We start from the raw sequence: 18,768 nt of genomic DNA, 5'->3' as shown, positions 1-18,768 counted from the left end.
AGCCCACAAAATACCAGGACTCGCAGTGGGCACCCGGAAGCCCCTCTCGGTGGTAAAACTGGGTCTCCATGCCCTTCTCCGGACCATCATTCGTGTTCAAGTGGGAAGCAGCCTCCTCAGACCTACCATCCCATGCTAAATGCTCCAGCGAGAAGATGTTGTTCAAACTCTACCCAAGAGAAGCGGTTCGGCCTCTGGTTGGGGTGGGTTGGGAGGCCAAGTAGGAAAACCAGCTTCTCTGAGCTGCTCTGACCGCCAGACTCAGAATAAAGAGTGTTTTCAGGGCGAGCCTGGAGTTTTCCAGCTGCCTGGAAACAGGAAGGGCCCAATCCAGGAGAACAGTAACCCTCACACACGCCCTACATAAAGACGCCTTGAGCCAGTAGCCCTAATTGCGTGTGACTGACACACGGGAGGGAAGCCCGCCTTCCAGGCTTTGCTCAGCGGAAAGTAAACAAACAGGCTCCTGAGGCACCCAGGCGGCCATCTTCTCTCCCTCTGCCAAAATGATCCCACTCTGCTCCTCCCAAATGATATACAGATTTCAAATTATAAACCAAACAAAGGTCTTTCGAGTATTCCTTACCACATACACAAGAGAAAAAGAAAAAAGAAAAAAAAAACCTCTGTAGGAAGGAGTTGCATGCAAGCAAGTAGTTATAAATCTTTTCACAAAATGAAAAATTTCACAGAAGACTCTGAAGCCACCTCTCAGTACCCCCTGATTCTCTGTGGGTCTGAGTGATTAAAAACCATTTGTGATATTTTTCATGTGATCATTGTGTTTTGTTAAGAAACGTAAGTTGGGTTGTGTGCCAGATGCTAGGGATGCGAGATGTAAGTGGTAAAAGCCCAAATGCCTTCAGATTTAGGATTTTTTGTTTGTTTGGACGACGGGGTTTTCTAAAGTGGCTGAAGAACAGTACGGTGTGTTTTACATCAGTAGGTTACCATCCTTCCCTTTTATCACAAAGGCTTCCCTGGTTCCAAGCTGATAACCAGGATGGGCGGTGGGACCGCATGGAATTGGCCCTGACAAGTGATTGGGAGCCCTGAGATAAGACTGTTTCCCAGTTCAGAACCATTCCCTTCTTTTATGATACTTTCACAATCACTTCAAAAATATCATTCACCAGGTATAACACTCACCATCAGGTGAGGGCTTCACATACAGTGTCTTATTGGAGCCCCTTAAAGAAATCAATCCTGACTATTCATTAGAAGGACTGATGCTGAAGCTGAAGCTCCAACACCGTGGCCATCTGACACAAAGAGCCAACTTATTGGAAAAGACGCTGATGAAGGGAAAAATTGAGGGCAGGAGGAGATGGGGGCGGCAGAGGATGAGATGGTTGGATAGCATCACTGACTCAACAGACGTGAGTTTGAGAAAACTCCAGTAGATGATGAAGGACAGGAAAGCCTGGCATGCTGTAGTTCACAGGGTCACAGAGAGTCAGACATGACTGAGTGACTGAACAACAAATTCCTGGGGAGTAGTTATGCATGATTATCACCTCTACCTTACTGAGATGGTAAGTCACTTGGGCAAGGTCATAAAGGGTCAAGTGAGGATTCAAATCCAGATCTATTTGATTCCCAGGTCCCTGAGCTTCATTTCCACTCACTTTTGGCCTACTGGGGCCATCTTCCTGTCACCCAAGGCCTTTAGCATCAGATTTCATTCTGAACCAAAACGTGGCAAGAAAACTATGAGTCCACGTTAACATCAGCTCCAGTCATGGAAAAACATACAGTAATACTCAGGGCCTAAAGTCCTCCATGGGCCATTGAGATAAAATGCAAGGGAGAAAAGCTGTTTTCTAGGCAGGATCTGGGCAAACCCAGTGATTTTTGGAGGGCAAAATGAGCTCCTTGTTCCATAACAGCCACACTCTTTGAGTTGAGCTGCTCATTTCAAGTCACCGTATAAGGTAGCATTGATTCAGCCCCAGATGATTTAGGTTTTTTTTAAGATTTATGTAGAACGAGCAGTCCTTCCACACCTTTCTCGCTCTGATGCATGGCAGCCTCCCCAGGGACTGCTAGCCACTAGGTAACAAATAACCACGTTGTTTCTGGCCTGGTGAAGGAGCCCCAGTTGGTTTTTTCCTAGGGGGTCGGGGGGGTGCTGTGGTGGGACAGAAGGCTACTCACCCAGCAGGCAGAGCATCGGGGGCCTGGGCGGCTGCGGGGAACTGCTGAGTGCCCGAAGTGCTGGGCTCCTCCCCTTCGGCCGGCGTGGCCGTGGCAGGGATAGTCACGGTGGTGGGGTTCGGGGTCACACTGGACACTGCAACAGGCGGGGACGCCACACCAACAACAGAGGGTTCTTCGGGATCAGTGGTTGCAGTGGGTTCATCATTCACTGAAAATACAGAAATGGTATTTTAGAGATCAACTCAGCATTGCGTTCACATTTACCAGGTTTCTCACTTAGTAGTATAACACAGTACCTACGAGGGTACCACAAATGTTACCTGGTGATACGGCAAAAGGTTTTACAGAACATAATAGTGGAAAAGACAGCAAGTCAGTAAGAGCCTGCGAGAGAAAAAAAAAAATGGAAGATGGATCTGAAATAAATAGATTATTAAATATTATCTCCTTTATATAACTTTATTAAAATTTTCTAATATATTATGGTTACATTTATTGCAATAAAAGCAGCAGGAAAAGTAAGGCACCAGGGAAGTGTGTTAGTGATACATGGAGCATAGTCAAGGCCAAAGTCAAGTTTACAGGGTTTTCTTTAAACTTGTCACTTGTCTGCTAGGTACAAATAAATATCACCTTCTTTCAAAAAGCTCCATTCACACTAAGAGGTAGTAAACTTTGAGTAACATGCTTGTTCTTTTAAAGAGACATACTCAAAGTGGGGAGCAAAGATTAAGAGCCTACACAGAAAAGATGGCATTCAGAGATAAGGGACTTGTCTCCAAGGGAACAATAGACAAAGATAGAAGTGAAATGAGCTGATTCCTGAGTCTCCTCATTTCTCCATGTCTTTGATGATCACTCATGTTCACAAGGACCCCAAGGCACTGTAATATCCTCTCACTCAGAAAGGAACCAAACATGGTCTCAAACATTTAAAATTCTTTGAAAACGGATAAGCCATAAATATACAGAGAATTTTCCATATATGCAATTTGGGCTTCCCTAGTGGCTCAGACAGTAAAGAATCCACTTGCCAATGCAGGAGACCTGGGTTCAATCCCTGGGTTAGGACAATCCCCTGGAGGAGGGAATGGCTATCCATCCCAGTATTCTTGCCAGGAGAATCCCATGGACAAGAGAAGCCTGGCCGGCTACAGTCCATGAGGTCGCACTGAGTTGGACACGACTGAGAGACTAACATGTGTACATTTACACTAGAATTCCATAGGAAAACCCCCTTGGTTTAGCCTCATCTTCATAATTCAGAAACTCTTTTTTGGTGTTTCCTAATGGCCATCCAGATCCTTATTGAACGTTTCTTCTAAGAAACAGCTGACTATAGAGCCATTCCATTGGTTTTTTAACTTTTTATTTGTATTGAGGCATAACTGGTTAACAATGCTGTGATAGTTTCAGGTATCTGATAGAACAGCAAAAGGACTCAGCCATACATATACATGTATCCGTTCTCCCGCAAACTCCCCTCTCATCCAAAGAGCCATTCCACTGTTGAACAGAAGTAGCTACCAGAAAGACTTTCCTGATGTTAAACTGAATTCCACTAGATGGTTTTAATCCCCATGCTCTCAAGCAATACCGAATAAATATCTGGCCACCCTGTTTCTCATTTACTCTCTCTGTTCCAGTAAAAGGTCTACTATTTCATTAATGTCTCTAGGTCACGCCCTATTCTAATGGCCTGGCTGCCCTTTTCTAGTTATCTTCTATTGCCTTTATTTCTAAATAATGATATCGCAAACTGAACATAATAAATGAGATAATATCAGACCAGCAGAGTTACATTTCCAATATAATTGATAACAGCAATGTTTAAAGAACACCAGTATGTACCAGACAAAGTGCAAAACCTTTCAGATGATCTCATTTAAGCCTCATACACAACCCTATTTTACAGTTGAGGAAACTGAAGCTCAAAGAGGTTAAATAAACTTCCAAGGTCATAGGGCACCTGATTCGCACCCCTGCTGTCTGCCTTCAGAGCCTGAACCACTCACTTGCTACATACTACTTCTCCCTCTCTGCACATCCTCTGATGTGACCCAGGATTATAATAACTCAGAAGCAACCACATGATCCTGTCGGCTAACGTAAGATTGGTTGTCAGCTGAAACTATAATTTCTTCACATGATATGATGCCAAGCTTGATCTTAACAAACAGCAAAGAGCCTAGGAACCATCTACGATTAATTTAAATAATCTGCTTTCTCTCCAATATATGAAATATTGTCTGACATGCAGAGTAAATTAGTTAATAAACAACTGTATTTTGTGCAACTGATGTTTCCCCAACATAAATGCAAGAATTTTTATTTATATTCCCAGTAACTTGGTTGAGTTAGTAAAACACAACAGATGGCAAGTCTCTTTACACACAATCTATAAATTTTACTCAATTTCAATTTAAAAAACCATGACTTTTTTGAGAACCAAATACATTTATTCAATAATTTATAAAGAAAACTAAATACAGAAGAATAGCCATAAACATTCTAGAGATGAAGAGTCTTATGTGTATGAGGAGGGGCAGGGGTGTCCTCCAAAGTATTAGCTAACACATACTATAAAGTTACAACAACTAAAACAATGTGGCACTGATACATGAATAGGCAGATGTTGATTAAATAAACAAGAAAGTTCAGAAACAGAATTAAATACACATTGGAATTAAGTAATTCAGTATATGACAAAGCTGACATTTTAAATTGCTACAGAAAAGACAGACTATTCAGTAAACTGTACTATGGCAAGTGGGCAGTGTACTAGACAAAAACTGAGTTACATCCCTATTTCACTCCTTACATCAAAATCAACTCCAGATAGATCAGAGATTTTGACATAAAAAGGAAACCATGAAGGAACTAAACAACATAGAAGAGAATACTTTTATAACCTCAAAGCAGAAAAGATTGTTTAAGGTATCATACAAAATCTATCAATAAAAGTCATACTCTGCGCTTCCACTGGTCAGGGAACTTAGATCCCACAAGCCATAAGACATGGCCAAAAATAAATTAATTAACAAAATGACCCCCCAAAATCTAAAAGTCATAAAAGAAGGATGAATTCAACTATATTCATTTTTTAACTGAAATGGCAAAAAAAACAAAAAGCAAAATTAAAAGAGAAAACAACAAACTGGGAAAGATCATTATCAACTCATATTACAGACCAGTGGCTAATTTCTTTGAAATGAAAAGAGCTTCTACAAATCAACAAGAAAAAAAAAAACCAAAAATGCACAGAGACACTTCCCAGTGAAGGAAATACAAATTACCCCATACATATGAAATACTCCCATCAGGAGGCTCAGAATGTCTGCTGTCTCTCCTGCAATGTTAGCAGCCATGGATGAGTGTTGCCTGAATCCACTAATTGGTGAGGGGCTGCAAAACAGTAATAATCTATCATGCCTCTAGAGAGGAATTTCCCCTATCAACTATTTGGCGGACTTCCTGGTGGTTAAGAAATCCACCTTGCTATGCAGTGGACACCAATTCGATCCCTGGTGACGCCACAGGGCAACAAACCTGCACACTGCAACTACTGCAGCCTGCCCGCGCTGGAGGCCGTACTCCGCAGCAAGAGAAGCCACCGCAAGGAGAAGCCCATGCGCCACGACGAGAGAAGACACCCTGCTCTCTGCAACTAGGGCAGTGAAGACCCAGCACAGCCAAAAATAAACCAATAAATGTATTTTTTAAAAAAACTATTTGGCTACCTCAAGGTTCAGTTTGTGAAGAAAAAGGAGAATAGTTGGAGTCTTTCCTTTTATTTACCAGTTTTCAGAAAATTGAGCTGATACTCTCACATCCTCCCAAAAAAGTGAAATTTTATTCTGTTTAAAAATCATTATGAATTCTTGATTTTAAATATGTTTCAAGTATTTCATTCATGCTGGGAAAGGTTGAAGGCAGGAGAAGAAGGGGGTGACAGAGGATGAGATGGTTTGATGGTATCACTGACTCAATGGACATGAGTTTGAGCAAGCTCTGGGAGATGGCGATGGACAGGGAAGCCTGGCGTGCTGCAGTTCATGGGGTTACAAAGACTCAGACACAACTGAACAACAAAAAGTATTTCAATCTGCTGCGATTATTGTTCTTATTGGAACTAAAACTGTTTCCTTCTTTGACTGGGGTTAACAGGAGACAGAAGGGGCAAAGACTTTTAAATCGGTTTCAAGTTTTTCGGAAAAAAATTCTAAGATGATTTAAGTGGGAAAGTGAAGAACAGCAGGTATATTGTGCTAACATTTATGTGTATACGTTCAAAAAATATATATGGACATGCTTGCATATTCAAATTGGAAAGAATTATAAGAAACAGAACAGGGACTGCCTCTGGGGAGGGAAGGGGAGGCTGGAGGACGAGAATAGGAAAGAAACTTTCTTTACACTGTTTAAGCTTTTTTACTTTGTATAAAGTGTTGACAACATGTATGTACTGCCTATTAAAAAATTATGATGAAATTGTCAACCAGGAAAAGAATAAAACCAGAGCCTTGTGGCATGCCAGTAGAAAAGACTGTCCAGTCAATACTATTTGGATTTGACCATTGATGCAGCTGCAAATCTAGTTACAAGGGTTCCCACCAGGACTGAGTCTGTGCACAGAGCTATCTGAGAACCTGTGATTTACCAGAGTAAATCATCTGTTTAAGAATTTTGTGCTATCTCTATTTTGGATTGGAGACAAAATATGAAAGCCAGATATCCTAGCATTGAAACTTTACACGTCCATGCTTATACTCTCTGCTCTCAAAAAACTCTGTGTATGTGTGTGTTCAGAGTTGTTGCAGGTGTGATTCCAGACCACCACAATAAAGCAAATATCATGATAAAGCAAGTCACATAATTTTTCTGCTTGCCAAGGGCATATAAGTTATATTTACACTATACTATACTCTATGAAGCATACAATAGTATTATGTCTTAAAATATAATGTACACTTTATTGCTAAAATGCTAACCATCAACTCTTGCTGGTAGAAGGTTTGAAATATTGCAAGAATTATCAAAATATGACAGAGACATGACATGAGCATATGTTGTTGGAAAAATGGTGCTGCAGATTTGCTTGAGGCAACGTTGCCACAAACCTTCAACATGTTTAAAAAAAAATTTTTTTTAATTATCTGTGAAGTACAATGGGCTTCCCTGGTGGCTCAGTAGTAAAGAATCCACCTGCCAAGCAGGAGATGCAGGAGACATGGGTTCCATCCCTGGGTCAGGAAGATCCCCTAGAGAAGAAAATGGCAGCCATTTCCACTATTCTTGCCCGGGAAATCCCATAGACATAGCCCGGCAGGCTACTGTCCATGGGGTCACACAGATTCGGACACAACTTAGCAACTAAACAACAAATGAAGCATAATAAAGCAAAGAGTGATAAGACAAGGTGTTCCTGTATATATACACATGTTCTTAGAACATAAGGGCTTGAAATTTCAGAAGTAAATCCTCCCCATCGCTGCTTATAGTCAGGAGAAACCAAAGTTCAGACAATTCAGTTACTGCCCCATGGTCACCTTGGTAAAATAGTGACAGAGCACGATTCTTGAGCCAGGACTTAGAGAGAAAAACTGGATTGTCAAAGACGAGGAGTTATAATTTCACCACCCCTTAGAGAAATACTGTATGTTACTTTTAAGCTCTATTCAATATAGCCAGTGTTCTCTCTTAATCTTAATTATTTGATGTACACAACTTGTCTGTCCCAAAAGATGGTATCCTTCTTGAGAATGAGGGAAAATTTGTTTTCCTTTGTTTTTTGCTACTTTTACTCTCTACCTCCTATGTCCTTGCCTCCATCCCTCTGCTCACCTTAGCCCCTCTTCTCTACAGGTTCTTCCTATTGCTTCAGCCCAGACGGGTCCCTCAGCAGAGCCAACAATACCTGTGGTCTCAGCTACTCAACCACACAGCCCCTGTGACATTTACTGTGCTAGCACTTAGCGGACTGTGTCTTTTCAGCTTCTTTTCCTGAAACAGATTATAGAGCAGAGGCTCATTTCATACTTCTTTACACTGTCATAGCACTTGGTAAAATGGCATTTGATAAACATTCATTGAACAAATACTTATTTAATAGGCCTAATAATCTAGCAAAAGATATCTGAAATAAATGTGCCTCACATTTGGATAACACTATCATTGCAAAAGCAGGTTCTTTTTAAATTTTTTAAATTTGGGAATAACTGCAAATTTATAGAAAAGTTGCAAACACTGTACAAAGATAGCATGCCCTTCATCCATGCTATATAATATTACTACCTTGCTTAACTATGGCACACTTGTCAAACTAAAAAAATAAATAATCTTAGTAGATTCAGTTCAGTTCAGTCGTGTCCGACTCTTTGCGACCCCATAACTGCAGCACGCCAGGCCTCCCTGTCCATCACCAACTACCAGAGTCTACCCAAACTCATGTCCATCGAGTCGGTGATACCATCCAGCCGTCTCATCCTCTGTTTGTCCCCTTCTCTTCCTGCCTTCAATCCTTCCCAACATCAGGGTCTTTTCCAATGAGTCAGCACTTCACATCAGGTGGCCAAAGTATTGGAATTTCAGCTTCAACATCAGTACTTCCAATGAACACCTAGGACTGATCTCCTTTAGGATAGACTGGTTGGATCTCTTGTAGTCCAAGGGACTCTCAAGAGTCTTCTCCAACACCATAGTTCAAAAGCATCAATTCTTCGGTGCTCGGCTTTCTTTATAGTCCAACTCTCACATCAATACATGACTACTGGAAAAACCATAGCCTTGACTAGATGGACCTTTGTTGATAAAGTAATGTCTCTGCTTTTTAAAATACTGTCTAGGTTGGTCATAACTTTCCTTCCAAGGAGTAAGCGTCTTTTAATTTCATGGCTATAATCACCATCTGCAGTGATTTTGGAGCCCAGAAAAATAAAGTCAGCCACTGTTTCCACTGTCTCCCCATCTATTTCCCATGAAGTGATGGGACCGGATGCCATGATCTTAGTTTTCTGAATGTTGAGCTTTAAGCCAACTTTTTCACTCTCCTCTTTCACTTTCATCATGAAACTCTTTAGTTCTTCTTCACTTTATGCCATAAGGGTGGTGTCGTCTGCATATCTGAGGTTATTGATATTTCTCCCGGCAACCTTGATTCCAGCTTGTGCTTCTTCCAGCCCAGCATTTCTCATGATGTACCCTGCATATAAGTTAAATAAGTAGAGTGACAATATACAGCCTTGACGGACTCCTTTTCCTATTTGGAACCAGTCTGTTGTTCCATGTCCAGTTCTAACTGTTGCTTCCTGACCTGCATCAGGTTTCTCAAGAGGCAGGTCAGGTGGTCTGGTATTTCCATCTTCTTCAGAATTTTCCACAGTTTATTGTGATCCACACAGTCAAAGGCTTTGGCATAGTCAATAAAGCAGAATAGATGTTTTTCTGAAACTCTCTTACTTTTTCAATGATCCAGGCAATTTGACCTCTGGTTCCTCTGCCTTTTCTAAAACCAGCTTGAACATCTGGAAGCCTGGCTTGGAGAAATTTGAGCATTACTTTGCTAGCATGTGAGATGAGTGCAATTGTGTGGTAGTTTGAACACTCTTTGGCATTGCCTTTCTTAGGGATTGGAATGAAAACTGACCATTTCCAGTCCTGTGGCCACTGTTGAGTTTTCCAAATTTGCTGACATATTGAGTGCAGCACTTTCACAGCATCATATTTTAGGATTTGAAATAGCTCCACTGGAATTCCGTCACCTCCACTACTATTAATTATATCCTGGACTTTATCTGGGTTTCACCTGCTTTTCCACTAATATCCTTTTACTATTCCAAGATCTAATCCAGGATCCCATGCTGCTTTTCACAAGTTCAGTCTCATGAGCTCACTTATCTTCCTAATAACCCCATAAGGAAAGTGGTATTATCCCCATTTTACTGAAGGTAAAACAGAGGCTCCCAAAAGTACCATTTAGTGATGTGGCAAGCAAGTAGCAGAATCAGCACTCAAATCCAAAAGACCACTAAACAAACACAATGGAAGGGGTTGGGGGAAAGAGAAACAGAGATGGCTTAGATGACTCTCATGTATCGGAAGAATAGCTGGGTACCAAGATGAAAGGGTAAATGGGGTAAGGAGGCAAAATGCCTGATTTCTGCAACTGTGGGTACTTCACAAAGTTTCCTCTGTAATGCTGGTTAAACACTGTAACTTTATGAATCAGATATTCATTGAGGGCTCAGACATACTCTAGTCACAGTTAGCCAAAAAGAGATCAGGAATTGGAAATTCTTCTGCTTAATCCTAGACACGCTGCCAGCTCACTGTGTGTTCCAAGATCCTTATGTGTGTGTGTGGTGCAGCACAGACTTTCACTGTACACACACGTCTTTTCAGCCCCCTCACTCGGGTGTGGAAAAGGTGCCTGCCAACAATGGAAGCTTTTTAAATGAAAGACCAGCTCATAACATAAGACACACGGTAAAGTAGTCAGTATCTCTCACTCATGAAACTCAAGCAATGCCTTCCAATGCAACTGATCAACTCAGCTCTTCACGAGACCAACCAAAACTAGAACAACAGTTCATAACTAGCATGACATGGCGGTGGGTGAGGATTATATAAAGAAAAGCAATTAAATTAGATGGAAAGAAGGAAAACTTGAAAATGGATAAAGTCATACTATGTCACCTGATGGGAAAGTTCCAACTTTCCTTGGTCAGTACATAGATTCAAACAATTTCCATTTACCTTCCACCAAGTTTCTAAAGGCTTCCCTGGCAGGCTACAGTCCCCATGGGGACTGCAAAAGAATCAGACATGACTGAGCAAGTTACACTTTCACTTTTTTTTTTCAAGTTCCTAAGTCTGAAATTTGTTTTGAAAATATATAAGCTATCAAAGCATATCATGGAGAAAAAGCAGTAAGATGGGACTAGCCTTTCCAGGCATTAAAAAACACGTCAATAATCAAAATCACACAAGACTGGTTTAAAACCAGAAATAAACGGGATAAGAGTCCAAAAATGAATACTCACTGCATGTAAGAATATAAGAAAGTAAGAATATAAGAATATAGTAAGTGATAAACACAAAGCATCACCACAATTAAAAAAAAAGCAACTAATGTTCATAGGATAATAGGATCTCGCTACAGGGAAAAATTAATTGAAACTCAGCCTTCATTATACATATAATATGAATGTATACATACATATGCATATACAGATACGCCACTATAATTTCTGGTGGGATAGTTTAACATGAAAAAAAAAAGTAAAACAGAAGAAAATATTTATTCCATCTAGAGACAAGAGACAATCTTTTCACTATGGAAGCAAAAGTTGAAATTACAAACACTAAAAAAATGCTCAGGCACAATTTTTTTTTTTTTTATTTTTAACTTCTTTCCTAGAAAAACCACAGAAAATGAGATAAAAGGCAAAACAAAAATATAATAAAAACTTATAATCATAAAAATAACCAGTAAAACTTGTGTACCTAGATATTTTACACACATTAGGATGACTAGCATTAAAAAGAAAAAAACAAGTGTTCACAAAGACGTGGAAAAACTGGAACCCTCATTCACTGCCGGTGGGAAAAGAGTGCAGCTGCTGTGGAAAACAGTTTGAGGGTTCCTCAAAAGCTAAACATAGAATTACCATATGAACCATCAACTCTACTCCAAAGTATACAGCCAAAAGAACCAGAAGCACAGACTCAGACAGATACTCAGACATCCACATTCACCACAGCATTAGCCACAATAGCCAAGAGGAGGATACAACCTAAATGTCTATCAACAGATGAATGGATAAATTAAACGTGGTAAACACATACAATGGAATATTATTTAGCCTGGAAAAGGAACAAAACCCTGATGCTTGTTACAACATGGGTTAATCTTGAAAACATTATGCAAGTGAAATAAGCCAGATTCAAAAGGACAAATGATTCCACATAAAACATGAAGTACCTAGAATAAGCAAATTCACAGAGACATAAAGTAGAACACAGAGGACTTCTCTGGTGGTCCAGTGGTTAAGAATCCACCTGCCAATGCCGGTGGGCTCAATCCTTGGTCTGGGAAGATTCCACATGCTGAGGGGAAGCTAAACCCATGTGCTGCAACTACTGAAGCCTGCACTCAGAGCCTGCGCTCTGCAACATAAAGCTGCACAACATTAGGATTTCACTCAATGCTAGTAAATTATTTACTTAACAGTGGCTTAAATGGTAACTTTTATGAGTATTTTACCACAATTTTACTAAAAAGACTATATAATAATCTCTAAAGTTAACCTCTATAACTCCACAAGTCAAATAATTGAACATTATGAAAGAAGTCACATAAGAGAAAAGCAACTGATAACTGTAGAAACACGATGAGCTTAAACGATGAGGTGGGACTCTATACCTGTCAGCAAAATGACAAACTTAGTATTTACAAGGTCAAGGAAAAAATAAGCCTCATATGCCATGAGGAAAATTTTACAATGCCTTGGCATATATGATTATTATAACACCAGATTTAGGCAATCTGGTAACACACTTCAGATTTTAAAAAGTTCACATCCTTTGACTCAAGAACTTCATTCCAGAAGTAACCAAGTTGTGTGTAAAGATGTTTACATTAGGATTTAGTTTTATGTAAAAGAAATGCACAAGGACTGAGAAATGGTTATATGAGTTATGGCATATTAACTGATAAATAATATGAAACCACTAAAAAAAGGTAAACAGAAAGACCCTGAAACATGGACACGTATATCAAAAATAATGAAGTGAGGACCTCCCTGGAGGTTAAGACTTTGCTTTCCAATGCCAAGGTGAGAGTGAAGGGGTGAGAGTGAAGGGATATGGGTTCAGTCCCTGGTCAGGGTGCTAAGATCCCACATGCCTCTCGGCCAAAAAACCAAAACATGAAACAGAAGCAATAGTGTAACAAATTCAATAAAGACTTTAAAAATGGTTCACAACAGAAACATCTTTAAAAAAAATAATGAAATGCAGAAGAGAACGTCTATCCATGCTACATAATTATAACCATATGAAATTATTTGCCAAGCTAACTTTGAGAGCTTACTATGTACCTGGCACTGTGCTAGACATGCAACATGTCTTACATAATTTATTCCTTGTAACAACCCTAGGAGATATAAACCCTTGTCCTAATTTTATTAATTAGAACACTAAGGGCCATCAAGTCTCTGGGCATTGTATACATGCTACACATGGGGATGTAGCATCTGACCACAGCCTGTGTGACTCCCGACCCTATATGCATGGAAATCTCATTTAAGGGAGAATTGAGTGAGAGATGTAATTTTTTGAGGGGGATAAAGTTTTCAATAAAAAAAAAATTAGAAAGTAAATCATTGCACAAAAGTCTCAATAAAGTGCTATGCCATTATCCTAGACTCTGAGCCCACCACTTCTAAAAACTTAGAAATATTATATTTATACAGACAGGCTGCCATTCACCTTCTGTTTATAAAAAATGGATACTTTACAGTTGTGACAGCATGAAAAAACCACCTGGAACTTGGCTCCCTTTTTGCCCAGATGTCTTTTTCATGCACAGCTGCAGGGCACAGCCAGAAACAGGCTGGCTAACTAAATCTGTGGGCCTCTGGAAACCCTCCCTGGAGGCACGGCTCACTACCACCGCCATTTTGGAACTGGTCCTCACAGTTCCAACAGAGACATATTGAGGGATGGAGGTGCCCTCAGTCAGAGCCACAACCCCCTTCTTGTTTTGCGCTGCCAAAGAGAGGGGGCTCCTGTCTGCTCCCCAAAGGAAAACTGAGATCTCTCTGTAACCTTTGGATAGACATTAAAAAGCCTACCAGGTCCAGGCTGGCTGTGAGGCATGGTGAACCATCTTCAGAGCAGAAAAGAGAGAGACGAGACAGGGGCCAAGGCCTTGGTGTTTGAACAGGCAGAAATCCCTAACGTGCAACGACTGTCCTTCACAGACGGGCTTGGGAGCGGTTTGGACATTCAGACACAGCACCATAAAACATCTCTAAGGCAGTTTGGGGTTACAGATACTTGGCTTTCAGAAGACGTGGCTGGCACCTGCCTCGTCTGCTGAAATACATAATGTTCCTGGAGATAAGGACAATACGCAAAGGTACCTAAAAATAAGCCAAGGGGAAACACAGACCTGTTTAAACATCCAAGGAGACTGACTCAAAGACCGTAACCATAGAAACGCAATTTACCCATAGCTAGTTTTTTTTTAATGTGGATTTTTTTAAAGTCTTTATGGAATTTGGTACATTATTGCTTCTGTTTAATGGCTTGGTCTTCTGGCCAAAAGCATAGGTGATCTTAGCTCTCCTACCAGGGATCAAGCCCACACCCTGCAGGGTGCCCATAGCAGGAACCTACTCCTACCCATAGTAGGGAACTGTCTTTAAAAGACAAGTAGAGATGGCTGAGGGAGACCAGCATCACAAGTATGGAGGCCCCTGGGAGGACACAGAGGCTGGTATCATGGCCATGGCGTCGAGGTAACAACTGATTCCAAAAGCCAGTTCCCCTTGCCCATTTGTGAATACCAGCTCTCTTCTACGGGTGACTTATTTTTCTAAGAGAAGCATGTTTACTGGTGCTCATGGTGCTCACACGGTTTCTTCCAGCATGGCCCATGGCCACCACCTTGCTGTCTCCACCACACAGATGGGAAGCCAGGTCACCCTTGGCTTCTGTGACTGGCAACGCCAGCGCCTGGACACGGTGGCTGGCACAGGAGCACCAGGTGGGCCGAGACGGCAACCCAGCCACTCGTCCTCCTCACCTCCAGTGTGTCCTCATCCTCAAGGCTCAGGGCCAGCTGGCCAACTCAGTTCCCACAGACAGGTCCCAAACTCCAGAGAGAAAGTCAGGCCACCACACAGACAGTGAATCTCGCAGGCCCCAGGCCACTCTGTCCTGCAGTCCGCCACAGACAATGCCATGGCCAACACCCTAAGCTATCACAGTGGCTCTGGAGCCTTCAGATGGTGCTGCCAGGGAACTGAAAGTCATTAGAAGGTAGTCCCAAACAATGCCTCCTGCTCAATAAGTTTGTTACGGAAAAGACAGTAACAACACCAGGGTAATGCTTGCGTGAAGAAGCTATACTATGTTCAATCCAATGACACTTAATTTTTAATCTAATACTTCCAGTAAGTAAAAGAAATATTAAATAGTGAATTTGCTAAATAAATATTAGAAATTAAATGTTGCGTTGTAAACATATTAAAAAGAATAAAACAATTTAGTAATTATTAAAAAGAAGAAGCTATGCTGCTCCAAATTTCCTGTCCTTGCCACACTTCTGCTACTACAAGCATCTACAAAATTATTTCAGTGTCACTTTCTGATTTAAACATCTGCATTCCCCTACCTACAGTTTATCAAAGCAAACGGCCATGACTGTTCCCAACTGCCCCAAATTAAGACAAATCACCAAATGACCAGAAATCACAAAAGATTTGACAATCCTCAAGATGTTTAGAAGAATAAACTTTTGGGGGATGGCTTTTCCCTTCTAAATTCAGCACTGTCCCGATGAGATGGAAGGAAAGCAGGACAAAAATGGATTTGTTTTGAAATAGGTCCTTCTCTTCCCACTTATGGGGAAGCAGGATCAAGTGCAGAGAAGTTCGGTGTGGATGTGGAAGGGCTCTCCTCTCTCAAATGGGACAAATACTCTCAATGGAACAGCCACAGGAGGCCCCCTGGTGGCACCCGGGCTTTGCCCCGGTTCAGCATCCCAACCCACTCAGCAGCGCCACCATCTTCTCTAAGCCAGTCTTAACAATAATATTTAGCCTTCTTTCTCCTTAGTCTGATCATTTCCATAAATTAGGGAAATGAAAAAAAAAAAGTGTCACTTAAAAAAGATATCCCCCTCAAGAAATCCAAGGTTGATAAGAAATGAATTTAAAAATTAATGCTTTTTATTTCTGTGCCAAGGAACGTTTGAGAAGAGTGCAGTCATGTGGAGAATTGACCTTGGCTGTACAGACTACGCCAGAGAGAAAAGAAGATGGGTCATGGAAAGAATAATGAATGCAAATTCCATCTTAGTCTGGGAGCCTTCTCTCACCCACCCTGCACCCTGACACGGCAGGCAGAGTCCAGCTCCATGTGAGCGCAGCGCTAGTCCGGGCTGGTGCTCTGCGCTGTCACTCACCTGTGCCATTGGCCAAGCCACTGTGGCTCGGGTTCTTGACGGGCTGGTGGTGCCGGCTGCTAGTACCGGGGCTCTGCTCGCCGGCTGCTGCGGCTGGTCTGGTTGAACCACTTGAATGTCTGTGCGTCCTGCAGGTTCAAAATATAAAACAGACAGACATAAGTTACCATGAAGAAGAAAGAACTGTGCCCCCACCTAGGTCACCGTATTCCCTCTCTCACTATTTATGGGAAATAAGCCCTGTAATAGTCCTTCTGGTCTTTGACTTGACAGAAGCTGGCCCCAAACGGAGAAACCCAGGTAAGCTTCCTTCTTGGTAAAAAGTACAGAAGGTAACTTCGGGTAAATTTTTCCACTTGAAGTAAACAAATCCAGAGTGAATTGCCCCTACATCTGAAATAACTGGCAAAATATCCTGTGACCATCACATTATTTTTATTGGGCTTGACCGTAAGAAGTAAACAAGAAAATCACTGGGCGGGCTACAGACAACATATTTCTCCCATTAGCCAAGAAAGCAGCCCCAAACTTACCCAAATCCATTTGCTCTATAGCTAGAAACATGCCTGCCTTGGGAATAAATGTTAAGGGTGTTAGACAACCTCAACCAATGTGCATGTTGCCATGTTTTACCTAGGAAAGGTGACTCAACAGTCCATGCAAGTAAATGAGGAACAAAGCAGAGAGGGATCTGTACAGGAAAAGTGGTGGAATTCAGCAACAGAGACCATCTGACATCTTCAGAGAACACAAGGCAACAGGCAGTATGTGTTTCCACAGTCTTGTCATAGCTTGACTTCCTTCACTCAATGAAAATGACTGAGCTTCCCTGCCCTTCGGTTTCCGTTTTGTCAAAGGAGATTATTCTACTACTCCATCATTACATACAACTTTTCAACAGTGAGAGGATTTCTATACTGCCCAGGGAAGAAAAGACCATCTCTGTCAAGGCAGAGAAACAGAGGTCCAGGGAACAATGTATAACCACGGGACGAGGGGCAGTGAGAATACCACCTACAAAGAGTGTGGAAGCAAGGACGGTGCTGAAGCTGAAGCTCCAATACGTGGGCCACCTGATGGGAAGAACTGACTCATCGGAAAAGACGCTGATGCTGGGAAAGATTGAAGGCAGGAGGAGAAGGGGACGACAGAGGATGAGATGGTTGGACGGCATCACCGACTTGATGGACATGAATTTGAGTAGGCTCCAGGAGCTGGTGATGGACAGGGAAATCTGGTGTGCTGCAGTTCATGGCACTGCAAACAGTCGGAAACAACTGAACAACTGAACTGAACTGAAGGACGAAGGACGTATTTAATATGCACTGGGCTGGAAATCAGGTTCCAGGTACCTGTGGTGTGCTGTACATTTTGCACATATTATCTCATTCAACATGGTAACCCCAGAAGTCGCCTACTATTATCATGTCCATTTTACAGGTTAGAAAAGAGACACTGAGAAAGTGAGCAATGGAGCAGAGGTTTGAATCTAGGTACTCTAAGATCGAGAGCCAACACTCTCTGGTTGGAGGCTGGAGTGGGGGTGGGGGGAAGCCTGAACTTAAGTTGAATCCCTTTCGGGCTATTCATGGGTCACTCGGCCAATGGTGAGATGAAAACCTTGAACAGAAAGCTCACCCATGGGAAGGCTCCACACCCACCAGAACACCTCTGCTGGTAAGACATTCTGGTCCAGGATGTTGGGAAAAACTTGCAGTACAACAAACTCAGAGATTCCCAGGGGAAGGAAGTGGCCCCATGACTACCTTCTCCAACACGATGGGTACACACCCAAATGTTTACAGTGATTGTCTTTGGACGCTGGGAATATGGATGTTTCCTTTTGTGCTTTCCTAGGTTTTTCTGATTTTCTTCATTAAACTTGCCTACTTTTGAGGGAGGAAGAAACACAATTATTTAAAAAGATAAAGTTTTTCTTGGGCCAAAACTACAAAAAAAAAAAAAAGAAGAAGAAGAAGAAAAAAGCAACCTAGCAAACCCTGGAGTCCTTGGTACCTAAGACTGCGTGGCAGTTAAAAATGGACAGGAGTGCACAACTGAGCTACGGAAATAAAGATTTAATTTGGACTGTTTTTCCATCTTATTTTTCCCTGAGCTAATTTCATAAATCAAAGCTGTCAGCCACACCTCAGTCAAGAAAAATATTTCAGAGTCCCTACTCCATGGGAAGAAATATTAGCATTGAGCATTTTACCACAAGTCCTCATCGAAAGCAGGAGTGCAGACTAGTTCCAGAGGGAAGATGGTCGTTAGCTGCTGGTGAATGTGTGTGTATGTGTTGAGGACTGAGAGCTTGAGAGACATCAAATTGGTTAATAGAAGGTTTATTTCAGCCAAGAATCCCCTTAAAAGGACAAAAGAAAAAAGCCTCTGTGATTGGGTGCTCAGAGCCC

General features: G+C 41.6%; 1 protein-coding gene across 3 annotated transcripts in view; it reads right to left on the bottom strand.

Moving 5' to 3' along the window:
• The window catches only part of WWP2 (WW domain containing E3 ubiquitin protein ligase 2), a 140,697-nt gene that overhangs the window by 42,475 nt on the left and 79,454 nt on the right, over positions 1–18,768 (bottom strand). For all 3 annotated transcript variants that reach the window (XM_061138851.1, XM_061138849.1, XM_061138850.1), the window contains exons 7-8: positions 16,355–16,482; positions 2,158–2,368 (exon numbers count right to left, since the gene is read on the bottom strand). In XM_061138851.1, the coding sequence (XP_060994834.1) occupies positions 2,158–2,368; positions 16,355–16,482 (339 nt within the window). The remainder of the gene's footprint in view (positions 1–2,157; positions 2,369–16,354; positions 16,483–18,768) is intronic.

This window comes from Dama dama, chromosome 4 (assembly GCF_033118175.1).
Source record: "Dama dama isolate Ldn47 chromosome 4, ASM3311817v1, whole genome shotgun sequence".
Classification (NCBI taxonomy): Eukaryota; Metazoa; Chordata; class Mammalia; order Artiodactyla; family Cervidae; genus Dama; species Dama dama.
The sequence above is the reverse complement of the archived record's forward strand: the minus strand, read 5'-3'. Positions and strand labels throughout refer to the sequence as shown.